Below are 20,870 nucleotides of genomic sequence, written 5' to 3' on the forward strand. Positions count from 1 at the left end.
AAGTTCTTACCCTGGCTTATGTTTAGGTATCACAATTGATTGCAGTTGGGACTTTATACTGTTTAATCCTTGCAGAGTTGGAGCGAACAGAAGGAACAGAGAGGAATGAGAAAATACATTCCATAAGCATCTCTGTTTATGGAATCCTTCATGTTGTACATGAAGAAATGTGGACAACAAGAAAATTGAGAAATTCTGAATTACCAACAAAGCCTACAGGGGATGTGATGGAAAAATTTACCTAATTTGATAAATTCTTTCTCCATTCTTCTCATCATTCCAGAAAGGCCTAAAATATCACAGCTTGCTTTGAACAAGCTTTCTCAGCCACTGTCCTAGAGGTGGATGGAAACCACCACACTTAAAGGAGTAGACCAGTTTTAGCCATCTAATCAGCCCAACAGGTTTTGTTGGCTGGCTAAACTGCTTCCCGAAAAAGATTTATGGAAAAGGTAAGTGGACCTAGGTGTGACGGGGGAGGGAATGAGACCCAGCATGGGGGGTGGGGAGGATAGACAGTGGAGGCTTCATTGTTCCTCCCGTGGTCATAAGGACACACAGATTGCCAAATGCCAGAATTCTGTTCTGCAGGAGCCCTATAGCAGCCATAACTTCAAGCAGGGTTTATAAATCACTTTGTTCATGCATCATTGTAATTTCAAACCATCACTGAACGAAACATCGAAAGTCAAGGACTACCTGTATTAGAGTGTGTGTGTGTGTTTTTTTTTCTAATGGCAACACAAACAGCATTTCCTCTCTCTCCCACTGTTTACCAAGAAAACTTTATTTCTCCTTTTTAATTCAAAAAAAATTCAGTGGCATGTTCAAATTTAAACAATCACAACAAATGCATGGATGTCAATGTTGATACGTTATGCTAAATTGCTAAAAGTGCAGCAAAGAAAATAATAATAATACAATGCAGCACAAATGTACAAAAAAAAAAAAAAACCCAATGAAAGAGTTTCAAAAATCCAAATGCTTAGAAGTTTTAAATTTGACCTGTAGCACCCTCAGGTGGTGTCAGCAAGCAATTTCATCATCATCTGCTTAAGAAATGCACACAATCCTTGAGGTTGTTTTTAAATATATATTTAAAGAGTTCCAGTCCTGGAGGAGGCTTTGATTCAACTATTCTCTAATACTATTTTACATCCCAAAAACCCTATGGTGATCAGCTTTCAACAGGGACTGCAGGTCAAACCTCAAACACTGAAATAGCTTTTCCAGGTCAGGAGGGTTTGGGGTGCGAGGACTCTTAAAAAATGTTTGATGGTGATGGTGTCTAAATTTGTCTAGGCTACTGGAGATATATATATTTAATTTGATTTATATGCCGCCCTTCTCCGAAGACTCAGGGCGGCTTACAATGTGCTCAGCAATAGCCTTCATCCTTTTGTATATTTATACAAAGTCAGCTTATTGCCCCCACAAACTGGGTCCTCATTTCACCTACCTTAGAAAGGATGGAAGGCTGAGTCAACCTTGAGCCTTGGCGAGATTCGAACCCTGCAGTAATTGCAGGCAGCTGGTCTTAATAACCAGCTTAATAACAGGGTGCCTTAAACCCCTGTACTACCAAGGCCCGGTTTGTATCTCAACACTTTGTTTTGTTTTAAAGTATATTTTGTAATGGTGGAGAACACTACACAATGTCCCTGAAAGGGAGTTAAGAGGAAGAATCTGTTTTCTTTTTCAAACCACTGGAGCAAGGGGGAAAGTTCCATTAAAAACATTCCAACTTAGATGATGATTGCATTGTCTCCTTCTCTTGCTCAGTGTACGTCCACTGAGAAAATACATCCTTACCAGATTTAGGAGTTTAGTGTTGTAGTGAAAACAACATGGCTGGGTTTAGAGACCTCAACCCCCCCCCCCCCATAGCATTTCATACCAAGGCATGGACTGCCACAAAGCCATCAGATGACAACGATCCTTTGCGGGCCTAGTAAGTTCACCTGCCATGCTTTTGTGCTACAAACAAACCGTTATGTGAAACAAACTACTATAAGTTATATCAGGGGTCCCTAAGGCCTGATCAGAACCAGGCTGTGGAAGCTGGTCAGCACACATGCACAGTTTGACTTGTGTTAAGTGGCGGGCTGGCATGCACACACAGCTCAACCTGCACGAGTGCCAGGACGGTTTCCCTCTCTCCCCCCACAACTCTGGATCGACAAGCTGTAAAGGTTGGGGACCACTGACTTACATAACAGCATTTTAAAAACCCTCGCTCAGCATGATGTTCCAACCCAACCGATGATTATGCAAAATCTTGAATCTGAAAAGCTATCTTGTAAGCAAGATGCTGGATTCAGTAACTTTAATCAGACTGATACTGCTGGATTCTCCTGAAGCTCAGGGCCACTGGATGGAAATGTGTTGACTGAATCTCAATGCCTGTCAGTCTGAGAGCATGGGCACTGAGGAGTACAGAGTTTACTGCTATCTGTAAACCTAACCATTGTTAATTTTAAATCACTGTTTATGGTCTCAGCTTGCTTTTCAGCCACAAGTAATTACTAATTAGGAAAATTTCAAACCAGTCTCAAATTCCAAAGCTTGTAACCAAGTACAGCCCCAGCCACAAATTAGCAATCACTCTCTGGGTGTGTGCAACCTGTAAAATCAGCTTGATTTATTAACAAGTCTTGCCAGTCTAGACAATGGTAGGTTCATTAATAATCCATAATTAAAATCATGGTTCTGTAGGATGAGCAAAGCCAGTTGCAGTGATGAGACATTGAAAAGTATCAAATTGGAATGTATTGCATAAATTCACCCAAACTGACATGGATTGGGGAAACCTGGGTGGAGAACATGCAAAAAAAAGCTGCACCTGCTTCTTGCAATACTTCCAAAACTGCTTACAGACTGAAATCGAGGAACTCAAGAATTGTAATTTAATATACATTTTCTGTGTATGGGGACTCTTCCCCCAGGTTTGAATAATTGGGAGTTTTTAGCATACCAGCTAATTCAGAGTAAAACCTATATTCAGTTCAACATGATACAGCTGACAAAAGAACTTCAAGCAGTTTTAATAAGGTTCCTGGAAATACACCAGATACGAAGAATGCAAATAGGATGTTGGCTGGATTTACTTCCTCCAGAGGGAGTAGAAAAAATTACACTTGCCAAATTCCATCACAAAAAGATTTACTCCAGACCTGTCCAACTGGTGGCCCATAGGCCGCCTGCAACCCTGGACAGTAGTAATGTGGCCCCACAAGGTTGTAAATCTTTGATGTGATTTATATACATTAATTATATTATTTTATATGCAGCCCAAGACAATTCTTCATTCAATGTGGCCCAGGCAAGCCAAAAATTTGAACACCCATGATTTAGAAATGCAATCTTTGCTCTCTTTAAACCAAGAGGAGGGGCTAATAAAGATTTTATACTCATGTACAATAAATTATTTTAGGCTTGAAAGTTTCAGCATCCTAAACACACATGCCTCCCCCCAGTATTATCTTCTTATAATGTTAGAGGGGAGGGAAACTTTGCAGAATTCTACATCCATGTAAATATGAACAAAACCTTACAACAGAGACTATTGATAAAACAAAGCATTCCAAGTGTGCAAATCTTGGCATTACATATGAAGTTGGTTACAGGTGCATATTCAATGTAAGGCCATGTAAAGGCATTTTTATCATGAAAACATCAGCCACAATCAACCGAGACTGCTCCTCTTGTGAAAATGCTGTGTAAAAGGATGCATCCTTGTGGATAATGCCTGATTTCATAAAGCAATGGTGCTGGCCTTTTGGCCACAATAAGGAATGTAATCATTCGTAAGGCAGAGCAGCATTTGCATCAATCCTAGTTTAAATGTGATATTTTAACAGTTTTTTAAAAAGTACTGCTAAAGAGGATCGGTAAATGTGAACATTTTTGCATGTCTTCAACCACTTCACTGTAGTATTGTCCAGCAGCTGAACAGGACCTCAGTGGCTGTTCAGAAGACAGCTGAGTACTGGCCAATGTCTTTTAGAACTAACATTTAAAACAAGGGGAGATTGTAATGGGTTGTATTCCTTAAGTTCAAATGCCAATACCTTTGGTACATCAACTCCTCTAAATAGAAACAGATGTCACAAAATATAAACATCCACATATGGACAGTAATCAATCTAAGTCCCTGCCAGTGATATTTTGTTTGCTATATAAGACTAGAACAAGACAAAATATTTCTTATGCTGTTCGTATCATGCTGTTTTTAAGGGCTAAGGACTATAAGTAGTGGCCTTATAGCCCAATGTATTTAGTTCGGTACCAAAATACACAATAATATTTGCACAGGGATGCAGCAAAAGTCATTTATAGTCCAAGTGTTATGCCACTTTAGACTTTTGCAAAAACAAGGCCTTCTTTGTACACACTGCTGCCTACCCCGTTCCTAGCAAAGTATTTCTAAAATGTCTGTATCAGCTTGTTGATGAAATAATTCTTTAGTGCAAAAAACATCTGAAAAAAAGTCCCTCTTTCAGAATAAAGTGCAGACTTTACTAAAAGGAAGATACAGTCCAATTCAAAGTCCAGAATGATGGATGGGGATCATCAGGCAATTTCAACTTCATCCTTGAAATATATAAATAGAAGCTTTTTCAGACTTTGGGGGATTTTTACCTAGGCAATAGTTACATTTAAATCAGAACAGCCATAATCTTGCAGACATTTCGTTAAGCAAGCTTTATCAGTCAAGATCTCTGGATTCTGGCTTGTTAGCATGTTAATTTTGCCACTAGAAAATATGAAACAAATGGCAGAGCACCAGGCTGAATGCAAATCTTAATTTTATCAAGCTACACAAAGTTGTGGTGCATCTTGGTATGGATTGCAAAATCCAAATGTCCTTCTGTTCTGCTGGAATGTTTCAATTCTTTAGGTGTTCCACACAAGGCAAGTAGGGAACTTGATTAAGAGAGAGTTGTGTTAACTTTCTCATCAAAATCCTTTTTTAAAACACACTAGGTGGTTAGGCATATGCATTAGTCACATGTGGAAAATATTAGAAGGACACCATCAATCCCAGTAAGCTTGTGGAAAAGATTTTAGAAATAGCAAACTTGAAATATTCAAGAATTGTATTGTTCAAGAACTAGGTTGAAATCCCCTTGGCTTGAAAGAAGAACATTGTTCTCTGGAATCCTAACCTCACTAATGTATTTCATTGCACTGCCATTTAAAACGGATATTCACAGCAACCTATTGAGGGAAAAGAGCTAACCTTAGCTTTGCAGTACAGTGTTCTGGGTTATTTTATAAGCTAATTTATCGCGCGCACTTTTGCACATAAGCCACTTTATCAGCTGCCCACAGAGTCTCAAGAATACCTGCATAATAAAGCGATCAATCTTTAAAAGGTCATAATGTTCTGCTACCCTTGCTACAAGATAGCAGGACAACTGCAAACACTACTGCACACCTACAACGTTTTACGATTCATAGGTCCTGCAGGTTTACACTTCCAAATTCTGAAGTTTTGGTAGCTGGAAATACCTACACAGCTTTTCTTAAGTACTGACGCTACTGTAAATATATTTTAGACTATAACATTCTATAGGAGAAACTACATCCCTCATCATCAGAAGGTAAATTCATCCTTTCATATGATAGAAACCTGGTCTTTGGCTTTTGACTCTAAAATATTTGCCTCATGCGTAACAATTCTTTATTAATTCCTATAACAGTACCTTAAAAAGGCATCATAGCCTATCCTTATACACCTGGATACAGCCAACTATCATTTTACAGACAGCTACTAGATTAGGGTTTCAGAACATTACAAACCTTATCTTGAGGGTGTTTTGCATTGTCTAAAGGCCAGCTGAAAATGCTGTGGCATCTAAACCAGCATTCCTCAATTCAGATCACCTACTTGGCATGCTTGACTGGATTCCCATCTCCCAAACCAGCATGTCGTTGCACCCAAGAGAATGAGTATTGCTGGACCAAGTATAAACTATAATTCAGTAATATTTCCACTTCTTTTATTTCCTTTAAAACTTTCAGCTTGCCTCATATATAAAATGTTTCTGGTGGGCTCAGAAATGCTTTAGGAAATGTTAAGTGGAAAAACTTCCCGCATCCCATATGCATGGTAGGAATGCAATACATCAGGGGTGTCAAACTGGGCCAGATACCTCACATGCAGGCCACACTCACTCCAGCTCCATGAAGGGGAGGAACGTCATGTGACAGCAACGTGATGCCGCACGTTTGACACCTGTGCAATACATAGTAAAAGCTGTAAAATGTTTGCTCTTGCATCGTGTGGCAACAATCCACAGGCATATACTGTTCAAATTCAACCCTATCAATAATATGCTGGTATTAACACAGAAGTGATAGCAAAATGGATTCCAGAATGTTGTATTGAATCAATTTGATGGTCCATGGGCCAGTTTAGCTCCCTAATGCTGTTAAAATTTGGGTTGTCCAGAGTATTATAAAACCACCCATACTCAGCTTCTGAAAAATGTTAAAAATAACAAGTGAGGAAGATTCAATAAGCAGATTCAGATTCAGTAATCACTACCATTTCCAAACTCTGCTTTTTTTTATATTTACTATTACATGACAAGAGATGTGAGGTGCTAATGCTCATATAGCTAGCAACCACTGAGATATCTGACGATGCTTGCTTGGATATTTTATACTGGAAAGTATTTCTGTATATTCAAAGTTCCTGGGTAAAGACATGAGGTCGAAGTAAATCAGAGAAACAGATGCTGGTCACAGAAAAGTGACACGAGATGTTCATCCAATGCAGCAGCCAAGCTGGATTTCAGATCTGAAGACTGAAATTCCTTGCAAATCAACATCTCACATAACACAAGGTGCATTTCATCAACAACCCTTAATTCCAGTTCTAACAGTTGTTGCTTCTGGTTATGCTGGGGCCCTGACAGTCAAAAATGTGCAAAGTGTATAGTGTTCTCCACCTGTTTGGTTCACTAATGAAGTCATGATCTCTCTCTAACCAACCAGTTATTATAGTACTATTGAAGGGACTAAAGACCTTCTCCAGGAGATCTTTCTCTAGTGAACCAAGTGATTCCTTGGATGAGATGATTTTTCCTGTCACTTTGCTCCAATGTGGTGAGACTTTTTCACCAATACCAGGCAGTGGGATAGCTTGAAACAGAGGGCAGCACCCAATTTTGAGAGAGAAAGATTCCTTTTGCAAGTGATGATTATCCATATGAGAGCTCTTCACTAAAGAAAGGACCCTAAGAAAGTGAAGGATCTCCTTATGCTGATTTAGGTTAGTCCTTTGCTGCAGGTGATGGTGTCCCAAATCTTCTTCCGGGGCCATACAGGTAAAAGAGAAAGGCATCATTTCCCTGTCCTCAAAGCTCTGCATTGTAGTAATCCAAAGCAAATGGTGGAATGTTTTCTGGTTGCAACATAAGACATGATTTAATGAATCTCAATATGAACCTGCGAGAAAATAAAAACACAGGTAAGTAAACTTTTATCATTAAAATCATAAAATTAATTCTGATAGCTTTATCTGTAACTGAACTGACCAGTTAACCATTTTAAGGGATCTGTTTAGATTACAGAAACTTTGACGTGGGATAGGACGATAAAGTGTAATTTGCAATCATGAAAATAAGCAGGAATCACCCCTGGGATCTCATGTTGCCTATCTGAGGAATCAAAAACGTTTGTTATTACTCTGAACTGTGGATAGATTAAACTAACATTTGATGAAAGAATCCAAGGCCATAAAATATTATTTAATCTGCATTTGATTCAACAAATGCAATCATGATTTTTATAATCCTATCCTGTTTCAGCACAGTATGGTTTAAATATTTTTTAATTAACTTTTTTGTTTGTTGATGTTTTCCTATCTGTATATTATTTTGATACTATTCATGGTTAAGGGCATTCCCATTTTAGAGAAAAAAGTAAAATATACATTTTGGTTATAATCAATTTGCTAATGTATAGATAATACAGTATGCAGATTTAAAGTAAACCCAAATCATTATCTCATAGAACTGCTTTAAGCAAATAAAAACCGATCAACTACACGAGACCACCACCATAGCCCCCCTTTTAAATTTTACGGCTCAATAAAACAAGACACTCCAATTGATCTAACCCAGGGGTAAGCAACCTGCGGCTCTGGAGCCGCATGTGGCTCTTTCACCCCTCTGCTGCGGCTCCCTGTCACTCAAAATATGCATCACAGCCGCCAATGTGCGACACCCGCTGGCACACGATTTATTGAGCTTTTCAACCCCTGGTAGGCCAACCATGGATAAATCCAAGAAAAGTTTCAGAAGAAAACAGAACATTTAATTCAACTACATATGCTAGTTTTGTGGCCGCTCAAGAAATAGGCATGGGAAGGGTTTTGTGGCTCCCGGTGTTTTCTGTGGGAAATGGGTCCAAATGGCTCCTTGAGTGTTTAAGGTTGCAGACCCCTGATCTAACCTATTCTGAAATCTGTTCAATTTTAGCTTACTCTGGTATGTAAACCAAGCTGCTTATTCAATGTGATTAAAACAAATCAGAATCTAAAGAAATACAGCAACATATACAAATAGTCCTTACTTCACTGGGTAACTCCATTGCTAAGCAATACTGTTGCAAGGCACATCACATGACCGTGCCAACTTACAATTATTCCAACAGTTCCAGTTGTTGCTTGGCAAATCCTATGCAGCTGCATTGTCCCATGGTCACATGACCTTTTGCAATCTCTTGCTGGCTTTTCCATTGAAAGGCGGCTTGTCAGAAGCTGGCAGTGAAGGTTGCTAATGGCAATCATGACTGCAGGATGTTGTGATGTTAATAGCAAGCCTTGCTGCCAATGTTTGAATCACAATAATGTCATAGTGAAAACACTGTGACAATTTCAAGTATGAGAACCTACTGCAAATACTCCTTGATCAGCATTGTCATAACTTTGGTCACTAAACAATGGTACATTAAGCGAGGACCACCTGTAAGTAGTGGCAGTACTAATAAACTGAAGCGTGAGCCTTATTTTATAGAGAATATTCTACGGCATTAATAAGCATGCACTATTCAACTTTTTATAAAACAAGGTAATTGTACTTCAAAAACTTAATTTTCTCTCTTCTAGTACTCTTTATCTTTGATGCTAACAATTAGAGTGTTGCAATTTAAAATCTTTTGCCCTTTGTTGAATGCTGCATTTGTCACTATCCAATAAACTAACTACCAGAATATTGTCTTCCAACAATTGCTTGTTTAGACTCCACAGGGATCTGTGGTGTCACACTTCAGAATTATTCTGGAACATCTTTTCTTAAACACATTAAATGAAACATTAAAAATATCCAGATTTAAGGGACTTGTTTTCAGACCAAAAAAATCGGTTACAATTTTCATCACAGGAAGAATACATTATGGAAAAATATATGAAGAAAAATCAATTTTAAGAAACTGAGTTCTATCTGCAGTGTAACAAGTTTCATATCCCCAAATAAAATATCACCTGTTGCCTTCACAATTGTTAACAAACATGCAGAAAATAGTAGTGCAGCAACTTTGGGAAGATCAGTAAGATATACAGAACTGCCTTTTACCAACTGACAGTATTAGACCATCTACTGTAGGGCAATCTACAGGAATCCATATGTTTATGAATTACAAGTACTTCTAGTACAGGGGTATCAAACTCGCGTCGTCACATTGTCACCACGTGATGCATCACTTTTCCCCTTTGCTAAAATGGGAGTGGGCATGGCCAGTGCATGACGCATCTGGCCTGTGGGCCAAGAGTTTGATACCCCTGTTCTAGAAGCATGGCCAAAGCATGTGTGTAATTATATAACATCTAATGGCCACAGATTGCCTATTAAGCTAGAGTAACATTGTCTGCTGATTTGCTGGTTAATCAATCCTTTCATAGGATTACATCCGAGATAATTTAGTATTCACAGAATTTAAATCCTGTTCTAAAAGATCATCTAAGGATCACCCAACTGGGAACAAATCAGTGTAACCTGGAAAGTTCAACCAAAATGTGTTTTGCACAAATGATAATTAAGAGTTCAGAAAATGTATTTATTGGGAAGAAGAGAGGAGAGTTCACTATTAACTCATCTATGTTATTAATTTGGGTAAGCCACAGCTCAAATCCAAGAACAGAGATGAGTGACATTTGCTTTTCTTAACTTTAAAACTGGCAATAGGAAACAAAACTGCATTATTCATATCCATTTACTCAATCCAATTTTCTAGAACTACACAATTACTCATAAAACTAATTGGCCAGCCAAGGGTTGGCTGTTTTGTGGCTTAGTGTACTGGTGAACACAACTCCAAAGGCCTCACAGAGGGAGGGCTCTTATTTTCCAAAAAAGCTTAATTTGAACCCCAATTTTGTCTTAAGATCTGCTCTTAGTCTTTGGACTAAACCAAGAAATTTATAAACCTAATTCTGAGCACTTAAATGAGTGTGTAAATGAGTGCAAACATCTTTATTTATATTTACTACCTCAGCCAGTTTTTTAAAAATAAATTAAATTCATGTTTCTTCTGTCCTCAGTGTAACCAATATGTTTCCCCCCATTTAGTTGTTTTCCCCTCACCACAACCACCTTATGAGGTACACTGGACTGAGAAAGAATACCTGGTTCACAGCTACCCAAAGAGTATTTGTGGCTGAGAATAGATTTAAACCCCCAGTCCTCCGGATTTGGAAATTAAGAGAGGGTTGTAATATATCCCTTTATCACATCCTGCTTTTATATTATTACTGTTATTTCTCTGTGTGATAATTATAGAAAGAATACAACTTCTGGAGGCAAGTTGTTCCACTGATTGTTCTGTCAGGAAATTCCTTCTTAGTTCTAGGTTGCTTCTCTCCTTGATTAGTTTCCATCCATTGCTTCTTGTCCTGCCTTCTGGTGCTTTGGAAAATAGGTTGACCCCCTCTTCTTTGTGGCAGCCTCTGAGATATTGGAACACTGCTATCATATCACCCCTACTCCTTTTTTTCATTAAACTAGATTTACCCAATTCCAGCAACTGTTTTTTATATGTTTTAGCTTCCAGTCCCCTAATCATCTTTGTTGCTCTTCTCTGCACTCTTTCTAGAGCCTCAACATCTTGTGGCAACCAAAACTGAATGCAGTATTCCAAGTGTGGCCTTACCAAGGCATTATAAAGTGATATTAACACTTCACGTGATCTTGATTCTATCCCTTTGTTTATGCACCCTAGCATTATAGTCTTAAGTGCTTTGATTTGGTTGTTAGTCACTGAATCTCTAAGGTTGGGCAGAATACACGTTAATAATATTTTTTTTTAAAAAAAATCTAATTCCACTTCAGGATGTAGCAGGAAATTCTCCAAGGGAACTTGCCTGTTGGTTTGGTACATCATGAAAATCTGCAATACAGAGTTAATTCAAAAAACCTTTGAGGTAAGGTACAGGTAAGCATTACACGCAACATGATTTGCCACATTCTAATTTAGGCCAGGCTATTTTAACCCTCAGCAGCTACCATTCACATCGCATTCATGTTATCTTTGATGAGATTTATCCTTGGGTTTGTTTTTGGGTGGGCTTCGCCTGGTATGCAAGCTCCTTTCAATTGGTTAATAAATCAGTCCGCTGGATGAACCCACAAGGTAAGGTCAACTCAGTAAACCGAGTTAAAAAGGCAGCACAAACCCAGAAAGCAGGGTTATTTCAGTTAAAAGCCATGATTTCATGTCTCTATGGTTACCTTTGCTTGGGATAGGAGCCCAGGACTGTCTCAGCTTGCTGATAAACCCGTTTGGGCAGGGTTTAAAAATTTATAAAATTTATAAAAAATAAAATTTAAAGCTGGCAGAGGCTGACCCATGTGGGGAGCCCTTCTTATTCTGGTGATGCTTTCTCTCCCCCCCCCCTCCCCAAAGAAAAGCTCACCTGTAACCTGACGTTGAACATCATCGAAGCCACGAGGTACAGGTAAGGGAAATTGATGCGGAGCTTCCAAGCCAAGTCGAAGAAGATGAGGAGGGTCCGCGTCAGCCCTTTGCAAAAGATCCCGTAGGTGCGGGCGGTAGCCGACTGGGAAAGCCGAGTAGCCAAGGAGGACAGGAACAACGACGTCGCCGCCGCCGCCGCCATCGACGCCCTCCCCCCTCCCCTCTTACTCCGCATACACAGACGCGCACACCTGCCGAGCCAGGCCTCGTAGGCTCCGCCTTCTCCGCACGCACTCGCAGAGACCCGGATGTCCATGGAACGAAGCAGCGCGGCCGGACGGCTAATCAAGTCGCTAGCACTGTCGTTAACCATGACGTCAAGACGCAGAGCGTCACCTCCTCCAATCCAAGGCTTCCTATAATGATATCATCATCTCTTCCTGTCCCCTCCCCCCCCCGGCTTTTCCACTCTGCTTAATAAGGAACTTTCCGCTTTGCTGGGATTGGGTGTTTTGTCTTTCAATCTTAGGGCGGGCTTAAAACCACCTTGTTTTGGTTTGTTGTTTTATATTCCATCTGTTTCTTTGCTCACCCAAATGCAAGACCGTGACAGCCAAAACTTTTTTTCCCCCAATGCCATCCTCTTGCAACAGGCAATTGACTAATCAAGGGAGTCCATGGAATGGTGACTGACTTCATAAATTGCATAATTTGTGTTGCAACATCATTACACGCATGACGTTTCTCATGGCTTATATTAGATCTCTTAAGACTGCAACTCTGATCTGGAACAAACACAGCTGGCAGCCATCATCCTATTTATCTTGAATCAAAGTGAATGAACAACAGCAGCAGTAATATAAACGAATTAAGGGACCAGTCAGCAGGTCTCTGTCACATTACTGCCTTCTGGAATGATGCATCCCCAGAGATTCAGATGGTTCTCTACCTATTCACACAATCAATTACTAACTTTATGCTGCTTTTGGGAATCATGCCAGGGTGTGTGTGTGTGTGTGTGTGTGTCCCCTTTATTTTTTGTGGACAACACGCTGCAAACAAGGGCAAGGGATTATGGATGATTTGAGTTTGCCACCCTCTGGTCCTTTGCTGTAGGTTGGGAGGGAGCAGAGTGGCCATTTTTCATTGATGCTGATGGGACATCCCTTGCTATAGATCATTTTCTCAATCTTAGCAATCAGAATTTAACATTATTCAATAAACTTCGCATGTAGATTTTCATGCCCCAAATACATACAGGAATATGTATTTGTTTCCAACAATATGAGTTCCCATTTTTCATCATACCTTTCAGTAGGCACGTCAAGATTAGAGGGGGGCAAAATTCTCCACCCAATTCTAGATAATAGTAGGCACAGCATACAGTGTGAATCTTGGGACAACGGCTTCAGAATCTAAGTTATTTAATACAAAGCAGAATTGATTTGCAGAAGCTGGTCTTTCCTGAGGTTTTTATGCACATCATCATGTGAAAAAGTCTTATAGTGGACGACCTTCCCCCCACAGGTACTACATGTTTTTACAATGATACTAATAGATAATGCATGTATTTAACAAAGCATATATAACTGCAGCGGTAACTTTTGGTAATAAAGGTATGAACCAGTCTCCATTAGTGGAATTAATGATAAGATGTCTGTTATTATCTCTTATTGCAAGTATTATAAAAGGTTGCTGTCATAAGATCCAGGTATCTGCATTCTCAAATAACCAGATGATTATGATTATTCTTTTTGCAATGGGTAGGATTGTGGTGATTTAAGAAACTGGGCCTGAATTTTACAGCCTGGAAGACTTGTTAGAATTTTGCAATGTAAACAGTCCAGTTAGCCAGTTTTAACCAGCATGACACCTACTCTAAACTATACACTGCTTCTTTTTAAATGGCACTCTTAAGCTTTCCATTGTAAAATGTAAGCTTAGTTCCTTAGAAAACTGATTAACCAATAGTACAGTTAAATAGGGAAGCAGTTAACAAAAGAACTGTCTTGTCGTTATGAATCATGAGTAACAGGGCTGTTTCATAGTGTAGCACGTATCCTTGTTCCTTGCTACAAGAGAATACATCAGGTTCCTTGCTACCAGTTACTAAATATAAATCACATTAAAGGTGTCAATTTAATAAAATGTTGCAATATTGACCTAAAACACATGCACAGACTAATTAAGGTAGACTGGTCTCCACTGGACCTTTTGGCCTGTACAGTAGATCAGCTCCAAAGAGTGTGATCTATAAGCAAAGCCTCAAGTGAGAATGCCTCAAAACCTGCAGGAGGTCATAAGTTCTTAGACAGTTTGAACTCTCAAAGCATGATTTGAATTTAAAAAAAAAAAGACTAAAAATCTAGCAACCATGGCAAGATCAGAAAGGAATAGTAATGAAGTACAATTGAATTGAAAATAAGGAAAAAAGCAAAGTATGAGGTAAGCAAATAGTAAAATTAAAATTAAAAAAGAAGAGATAAAAAGCAGTGCTTAAATGGACCACAATTTGAAGAATTTGGTGGAAAGCCAATTACTGCTATTTGATGGCCATGTTTCCAGGGAGCTTCTAGCTAATCCAGCTGGAGGAACATCTTGAGGGCTCCCTCAACATTTAAAGTTGATGGCACTATTTTTAAAAGCCCAGGGGGCCCTTGTCCATTCACAGACCATACCATCACAATTATCACTCATTTATTAGCCTCTTCATTATCTCCTACACTACCTGGGTGTTTTTTCTCCCTATGCAAATGGAAGGAAGCACATCTCTGGAGCTACTCATTGACTTCATGGAGTCCACCTGTGTTCAACGGGCATTTCTGGAAATGAAAGTAGAGCTGGATGCTTGGGCTTTGCCAGCTTTTGATTTTTTTGAAACCTAATATGCAAATACAGAGTTCTGGTCACTCCCTTGAGTAAAATCTCCAGAAGGTACACTTGTAGGATTTAAGCTATTTTTCCTTTTCTACATGAGGACTTCTTGGAGTATTTTGAACATTTTTCTCTATTTTACAGGATTTCCAGAAACAAATTCATCAAGGTGAATGAGCTGTTATTAAATATGTGTACCATATGTCTCTCCTACCTTTTTGACAATTCCAGATTTTTTTTAAAGTGCTCTTGAAGCAAACAAGGCTAGTTACTTTGCCCAGTTGAGATAGCACCGAATGCATATATTTTTATTAAAGAAAACAAAGCTGGTATGATTTAGAGTTTATGAGAACCATAAATTGGGGAAACTTTATCATTTATAGAAGGCAAACTGTTATAATCACATTTGATTTGTTTATGGGATTTTTTATAAACCACATAAACGGCCTATTTTTTTTATTTATTTGGTGCATAGATTAAAATCATGAATCAGAATCAACACAATATGACAATGTTATTAACCCATTTGAAAACTCATTTTATTTCACTGACACCACAAATCTCATCAAACAGTTGATTTTTAAATTTAAATCACATACACATAACTTATTCTATAAATGTATTGGCTTTGACATTTCTAAGGCCTGTATTTTTGAATTCAATGTATGTGGCCAAAGTAAAAAGTTTAATTATGCAATACTGAAAACAAGAGTTTACATTAAACACTTGGAAATAAATTCACAGGTTCTCTCCAAACTGGCTGGGAAATCTTCCTCCCAACCCCCACACCATCCCAGATCAGACAAAAAGCTTAACTGCATTTAAAAAAACCTCTTGCAGTATAAAATTGTGTTTCTCTCAAAATAGAAATATTTGAACAGCAGAAAAAATGTATTTTTGGTTTTGTTGAGCTAGACTTACAGGTAGTTAAGCCTACACATACTACATTTTTGTCTGTGTTTGATATTTCAAAATAGCTTCATGATTTACTTGTCATCAACTAATTTTGATGAAACACTTTTCTCTTTATTACTATATGTGAAAAATTAGCTTTTGCTGGAAATGTATGCAGTCAATGTTAGGCTGTTTTCAAATGTGTGTGATTCACTACAGATTCCTATATATATATAATAAATCCAGCCTATTGCCCATGTTCGCACCTTTCACTGACTATGATAACTCTTAACTAGTTTTCATTTAATTATGCCATCTGCTGGATTGTTTTCTTCCATACTAGCTGTGCCCACATCTGGTACTCTCAAGTGTTTGGATTGCAACTCCCAAAAATATGGTTCTTTTGACAATTGTAATGCAACATTGTCTGAGGGACACCTCAGGATGACAGAGCTTAAATTTAGCTTAGTTTAGATCTCTCAGATGAGATTCATCAGTTTTATCTCATTCTATGTAAGATAGGCAAAGCTCTGAACTATTGGGGTGAGTGGCTTGAACCCTGATTTTTGTTTTATTTGAAAATACATTTCCAGTTTCAAGCACACGTATTTCTCTGTCTCTTCAAATTACAGAAGTCAAACTGTGTTCTTTGCGTCTTCTGAGTAAGGATTTAGAGTTTGGTCAATCTGTGATTAACACAGATCTGTTGGTTATTGCTTCATTTAACTGTAATCGCCCTATTCCTCCATCAAACAGAATGTGGTTCTGATCTCTATATTAGCTCCTCTTGTTTAATTTCTTCAAAATAATCTACTGAAAATATTATTAAGTTACTGTTAAGTCCCAGATAAGGAGAAGCAATCCCTAAGGTATCCAACTTAAAGGTTCTTGATATAGCAAAAAACCCAAACAAAACACAACCAAACATTAAAAAGACTGGATATATTGGTCTCCATGTTTTATAAAAACTACATATAGAATAATAGTGGAAGCACCCTTGCTATAAATTTCTTTTGAACTCATCACAGGGAAACTGATTCTGTGATATTACAGCAAAGAGCAGAAGAATTCTGTAACTTCAGAATTTGAAACAAAAAATGGATAGACATAAAGGGAGAAAGTAAAACATAACACAAGCAAAAAAGAACCAATTTAGACTAGCATGTATTTCAGAAGGCGGTTCATTTATTCTTTGCTGCTGAGCACACGTGTGGCACTCAAGAAAAAATTTCCCTGACTTTAAGGTAGCTTATTTTGTATCTTAATTTAGGATACATCACTAAAATGAACCAATCCTGGATGCTAGAATTTGTAATTCGATATAAATTACCTTGAAGTCCTGGTTCAGATTCATGTTAAAGTTGGTGTTAAATTCTTGTAAGAACATATCAATATAAAAAAAATAAATTCTTACAAATTCTTGTAAATCAATCACCAGCATCATTCAGTTATATTATTATTTGTGGCTAATACACTCAAATAATTTACCTACATTTATAAATCTTATTTATTATTATGTTCTAATATTGATTTTGGAACAGCTCAGGAAGAACAGATTGCATAGGGTCAGCAAAAATGTCGAGGCCTGAAAGAAGACATATAAACTCTAAATTCTAGAAACAACTCTAAAATTATAACATTAAATTAGAGAAAATGTACCACACAAATACACTATTGTTCCCCTTATCTTCTTATCTTCTTAAAGAAGATTAAAACTTCATCAGTAAAAGCTCTTTAATGATTTAGTTATGGATATTTTTCGGCAGTTCATTGAAATCACCAATATTAATTTTGGAATATCCTATTGGACAATTTGCTATTTATTAAGTTGTGGAAGAATTTTTATCACATATTGAAAGAAATAAAACTAGAATTTCTAATTCCATTTTCATCCTAATAATCATTTTTGCTTAACAATATGTTTGTTTTTCAAATTAAGAGAAAAACAAAAAATAACTAGGAAGCAATGAGAAGCACTTACTGTGTATGTGTGTGTATTCCAATTATCTGTATGTACAATTCATAGACTACAGATCTCTCACAAGTGCATTGATTATGAATAATCTCCAAGAAAGTGTTTTACAGTTCCAATGTTTTAAAAACGATCTTAATTGTACATGTTTATACCAGCTCTGGATTTACACCATTTATAATCACACCAGTTCATCAATTTCTGGACAGGTACAATAATTGTCAAAAAGAAAAGCAATTAAGTAAAAGACATATTAATTGAGGCACAGTGGTAGTTCAGTGTATTTACCAGGAAATGTGGAAAAACATAAAAAGACAGTCTAAAAAGCTGCATAGATATGATCACAATATGAAATACAAAGTCTAGTTGTTTTACTTGCTCTGTGTATTTGCACGTTGAACTTAGCACTCTGAAGAGCCCTGCAGTCACTCTAGTTTCAATAAGTCTAGGAAATGAATCTAAGTAGATGCTTTTTGGGTCAATAGATGGGACTTTTTATTTCTTGTACTACCTGGCCTTTTTCCATTACATGGAGGTTTTTCTCTTCCGGATTCTCCCTGAGCCATCTTCCTCTTGTTTTTGTGCACACAAATATATTTGGGCAGAGATGCAAATCACTCCTTTTTTCCAAATAAGAATACAAATTGTTTGGCCTGCACATCAATGGATTTTTGTCTCGGTCATCATTCACACAAATGCAAAGATGGAACATGACTTTTTATATTGCGTGTGCCTGGAAAACAGATGTGTCCTTCGCATGAGCAGCCAGTTATGTTAGAACTCACTGTCAAAGGGACTGCTTTTATTAGTGATCCCAAGGATTTGGGCATTGTGGTTCTTGCTGCTAAGATGCAAACTGGTAACCTCATATGGCAGTCCATGTAGACAGCTGTAAAGAAAACCAATGAGATGCATATGGACAGTTGGAAGTGTTTCAAAAGCCACTATCTGGGTAAGCAGCCATGCCAGTTATAAATAGAAAAAAAAACATTTTGTCCATTCAACTGGGTCATTAACTTCTTCCCTGCCTATATTCTAAAATAGATGTTTCAGGCCTTGGTCAAATACACATTCAACATTTTTAAGCACCAAGTGACTTATTTCCTATCCCTATTTGAAGAAATGAAAAGGAACACACTATCTCTAAGGCTTATCATATAGGCTGCCTGTGCAATAATACCATCACAGTTTAGTGACTTAAGGTCAGTATCAAAATGAAGGTTAGAAAGCACAACTGTAGTAAAGTTGTAAGAACAGGAAGTTGGGATTGATTTGGAACTCCTTCTCAATCACTCAAGGTCTATGCAAATAATAATTTTAAAATAGCTTTTTTTTTTCTTCCTTTCTTCCTTTACAGGTTATCAACAATGTTCCAGGGGAGTACTTAGCAACGTGGTTAATGTACTTATTGGTGCCAAGTGTGTGTGGAAGCAATAATCTTCTGTTTCTAACTTTCCTGCTGTTTAAGAATAAGAAGGCAAGCCCTGGCCTACACAGGACTGATATATCTTCTAGCTTTTCTTCAGTTAGCAGGATATTGCTTCTTCTTTTCTTTTTCTCTCCTCCATACAGCTACAGTTCTTCAGTGACACATCCGGGTTGTCATCTCTTTCTGGAAAGTAAAGGAAGGCATGAAAGATCAATAACCACCAATGTAGTAGACTATATATCCACACACTCTTCTACTTTTCAAATTCCACAGCAGGCTTGTTTGTGTAAATTTCCAAAATTTTTACACCTGTTTATTCTCTCTAATGTTCAAGACCAATATGCATGGATGGCAATCATTTATTCTGGAAGATACCTCGCCTAAAAAGCTCTGGAAAATGTAAAATCCTCCTTCCATTTTGTCTAGAAGAACATATAAATACTTGGGAACGAGAAAATCTCTCCCCCCACCCCACTTGTTTGTTTGCTTGTTTGAAGCCAATAGGAGAAGCCAATAGAAAGGGTAAACTGGAGGGAATTACAGACAGAACAGGAATTTCTGGATTTTGTTTGCCTTCCTGCTAAGTAGTTAACTGATATGTTCCATCAAAAGAAAAAGAAGTGCACACTAGAATAGGTGTGTTCATGTGTCTCTAGGGCAGGGTTCCCCAATCCCTAGCTTGCTACTGGGTCATGGCCGGTTGGGAACCAGCATGCAAAGCTTCATTTGTGTATGCGCAGGATTTAGACTGCACATGCAAAATCATTCCACACCCGCCACCAAAATCACCAAAGCCACCACCGCTGGTCTGCAGAACCAAAAGATTGAGGACCCTGTTTTGGAGTATCTAAACTGAAACATTAGGATTACAGTGTAAGCCTCGATCCTTCGAGGTGGATTACAATTTATTTTTAGGATAATTGTGATTTGGAGGGAAGGTATCAGTAGGAGGAAGGGTTTAACCCCATCTTTTGGATTGCAATTTCTTTCCAAACTGGTCTTCCCCTCCACCCCCATTCCCAGCAAATGGGCATTTTGAGACCTATTTTTCGTCAAGACAAAAAAAATTGGGGAATTTCAGAAGGGGAAAAAATACAGATGGATGATTAAGGCTGAATGTCTGTACATATAGTTACTTCTTCTATGCTATAGATTTTGCATACTGACATATGCAGAGATACAGCATAGAAGACCCTTTATTCTTGCCACAGAACGGCCTGCTAATGTATCACACATTAGAAAGCTTTGTTGTAATATGGTATATATCCATATGTATTCAGTTGTGTCATCACTCAAGTGCTTGGCCTTCAAATTAAATATTTATCATAAAACCTGGCCCTTTTGATTTCTAACCCAATTCTACTTCATCCAAAATTAGGACTACCCTGTTTTCCCGAAAATAAGACATCCCCTGATAATAAGCCCAATCGGGCTTTTGAGCGCATGCGCTAAAATAAGCCTCCCCTCCCGAAAATATTTAAACGCAGAGCTGGAAATCAGGTAAGAGGAGCCCCATCTTGCTCCACGCGCCCCAAAATAATAAGACCTCCCCCAAAATAAGGTCAAGTGCTTATTTTGGGGTTCAAAAAATATAAGACAGGGTCTTATTTTTGAGGAAACACTGTATATCTGAATGGCAAACATGGAAAAGAGGGAGAATGTAATAGTTTGGGCTACAGAGGCCGAAATGAAAAGATTGCGTAGGCTTGCAAATGTTTGCAATTCCAAAACCGAAGCAAATTTTTCCCCCTCCTTCTTTAAACAATTTAGTGCCTA

General features: G+C 38.0%; 2 protein-coding genes and 1 pseudogene across 4 annotated transcripts in view; all 3 read right to left on the reverse strand.

Moving 5' to 3' along the window:
* Positions 1-2,613: 2,613 nt before the first annotated feature.
* LOC117661555 (small integral membrane protein 10-like) lies at positions 2,614-12,310 on the reverse strand. The gene is made up of 2 exons (XM_034410549.3): positions 11,924-12,310; positions 2,614-7,458 (listed from the first exon to the last, which is right to left on the reverse strand). The coding sequence occupies exons 1-2, from the start codon at positions 12,296-12,298 to the stop codon at positions 7,438-7,440; spliced, it is 396 nt and encodes a 131-aa protein (XP_034266440.2). The 5' UTR covers positions 12,299-12,310; the 3' UTR covers positions 2,614-7,437.
* Positions 6,553-7,381, reverse strand: LOC148115173 (uncharacterized; annotated as a pseudogene).
* A 3,003-nt stretch (positions 12,311-15,313) lies between the features above and the next one.
* Positions 15,314-20,870, reverse strand: part of MOB3B (MOB kinase activator 3B) — an 87,573-nt gene continuing 82,016 nt past the window's right edge. For all 3 annotated transcript variants that reach the window (XM_034410554.3, XM_087886330.1, XM_034410555.3), the window contains exon 4: positions 15,314-19,277. In XM_034410554.3, coding sequence (XP_034266445.2) covers positions 19,248-19,277 — 30 coding nt within the window. In that variant the 3' untranslated portion in view covers positions 15,314-19,247. The remainder of the gene's footprint in view (positions 19,278-20,870) is intronic.

This window comes from Pantherophis guttatus, chromosome 2, assembly GCF_059756535.1.
Source record: "Pantherophis guttatus breed Tessera chromosome 2, ASM5975653v1, whole genome shotgun sequence".
NCBI classification, from domain to species: Eukaryota; Metazoa; Chordata; class Lepidosauria; order Squamata; family Colubridae; genus Pantherophis; species Pantherophis guttatus.

What these genes read in the sequence shown, in the direction of transcription:
- LOC117661555 (XM_034410549.3), bottom strand. Translation starts at nt 12,298, where the DNA reads ATGGTTAACGACAGTGCTAGCGACTTGATTAGCCGTCCGGCCGCGCTG. An exon ending in TGTTCAACGTCAGGTTACAG is followed by an intron (nt 7,459 to 11,923) that starts GTGAGCTTTTCT and finishes ATTTTCTCGCAG; the next exon opens with GTTCATATTGAGATTCATTA.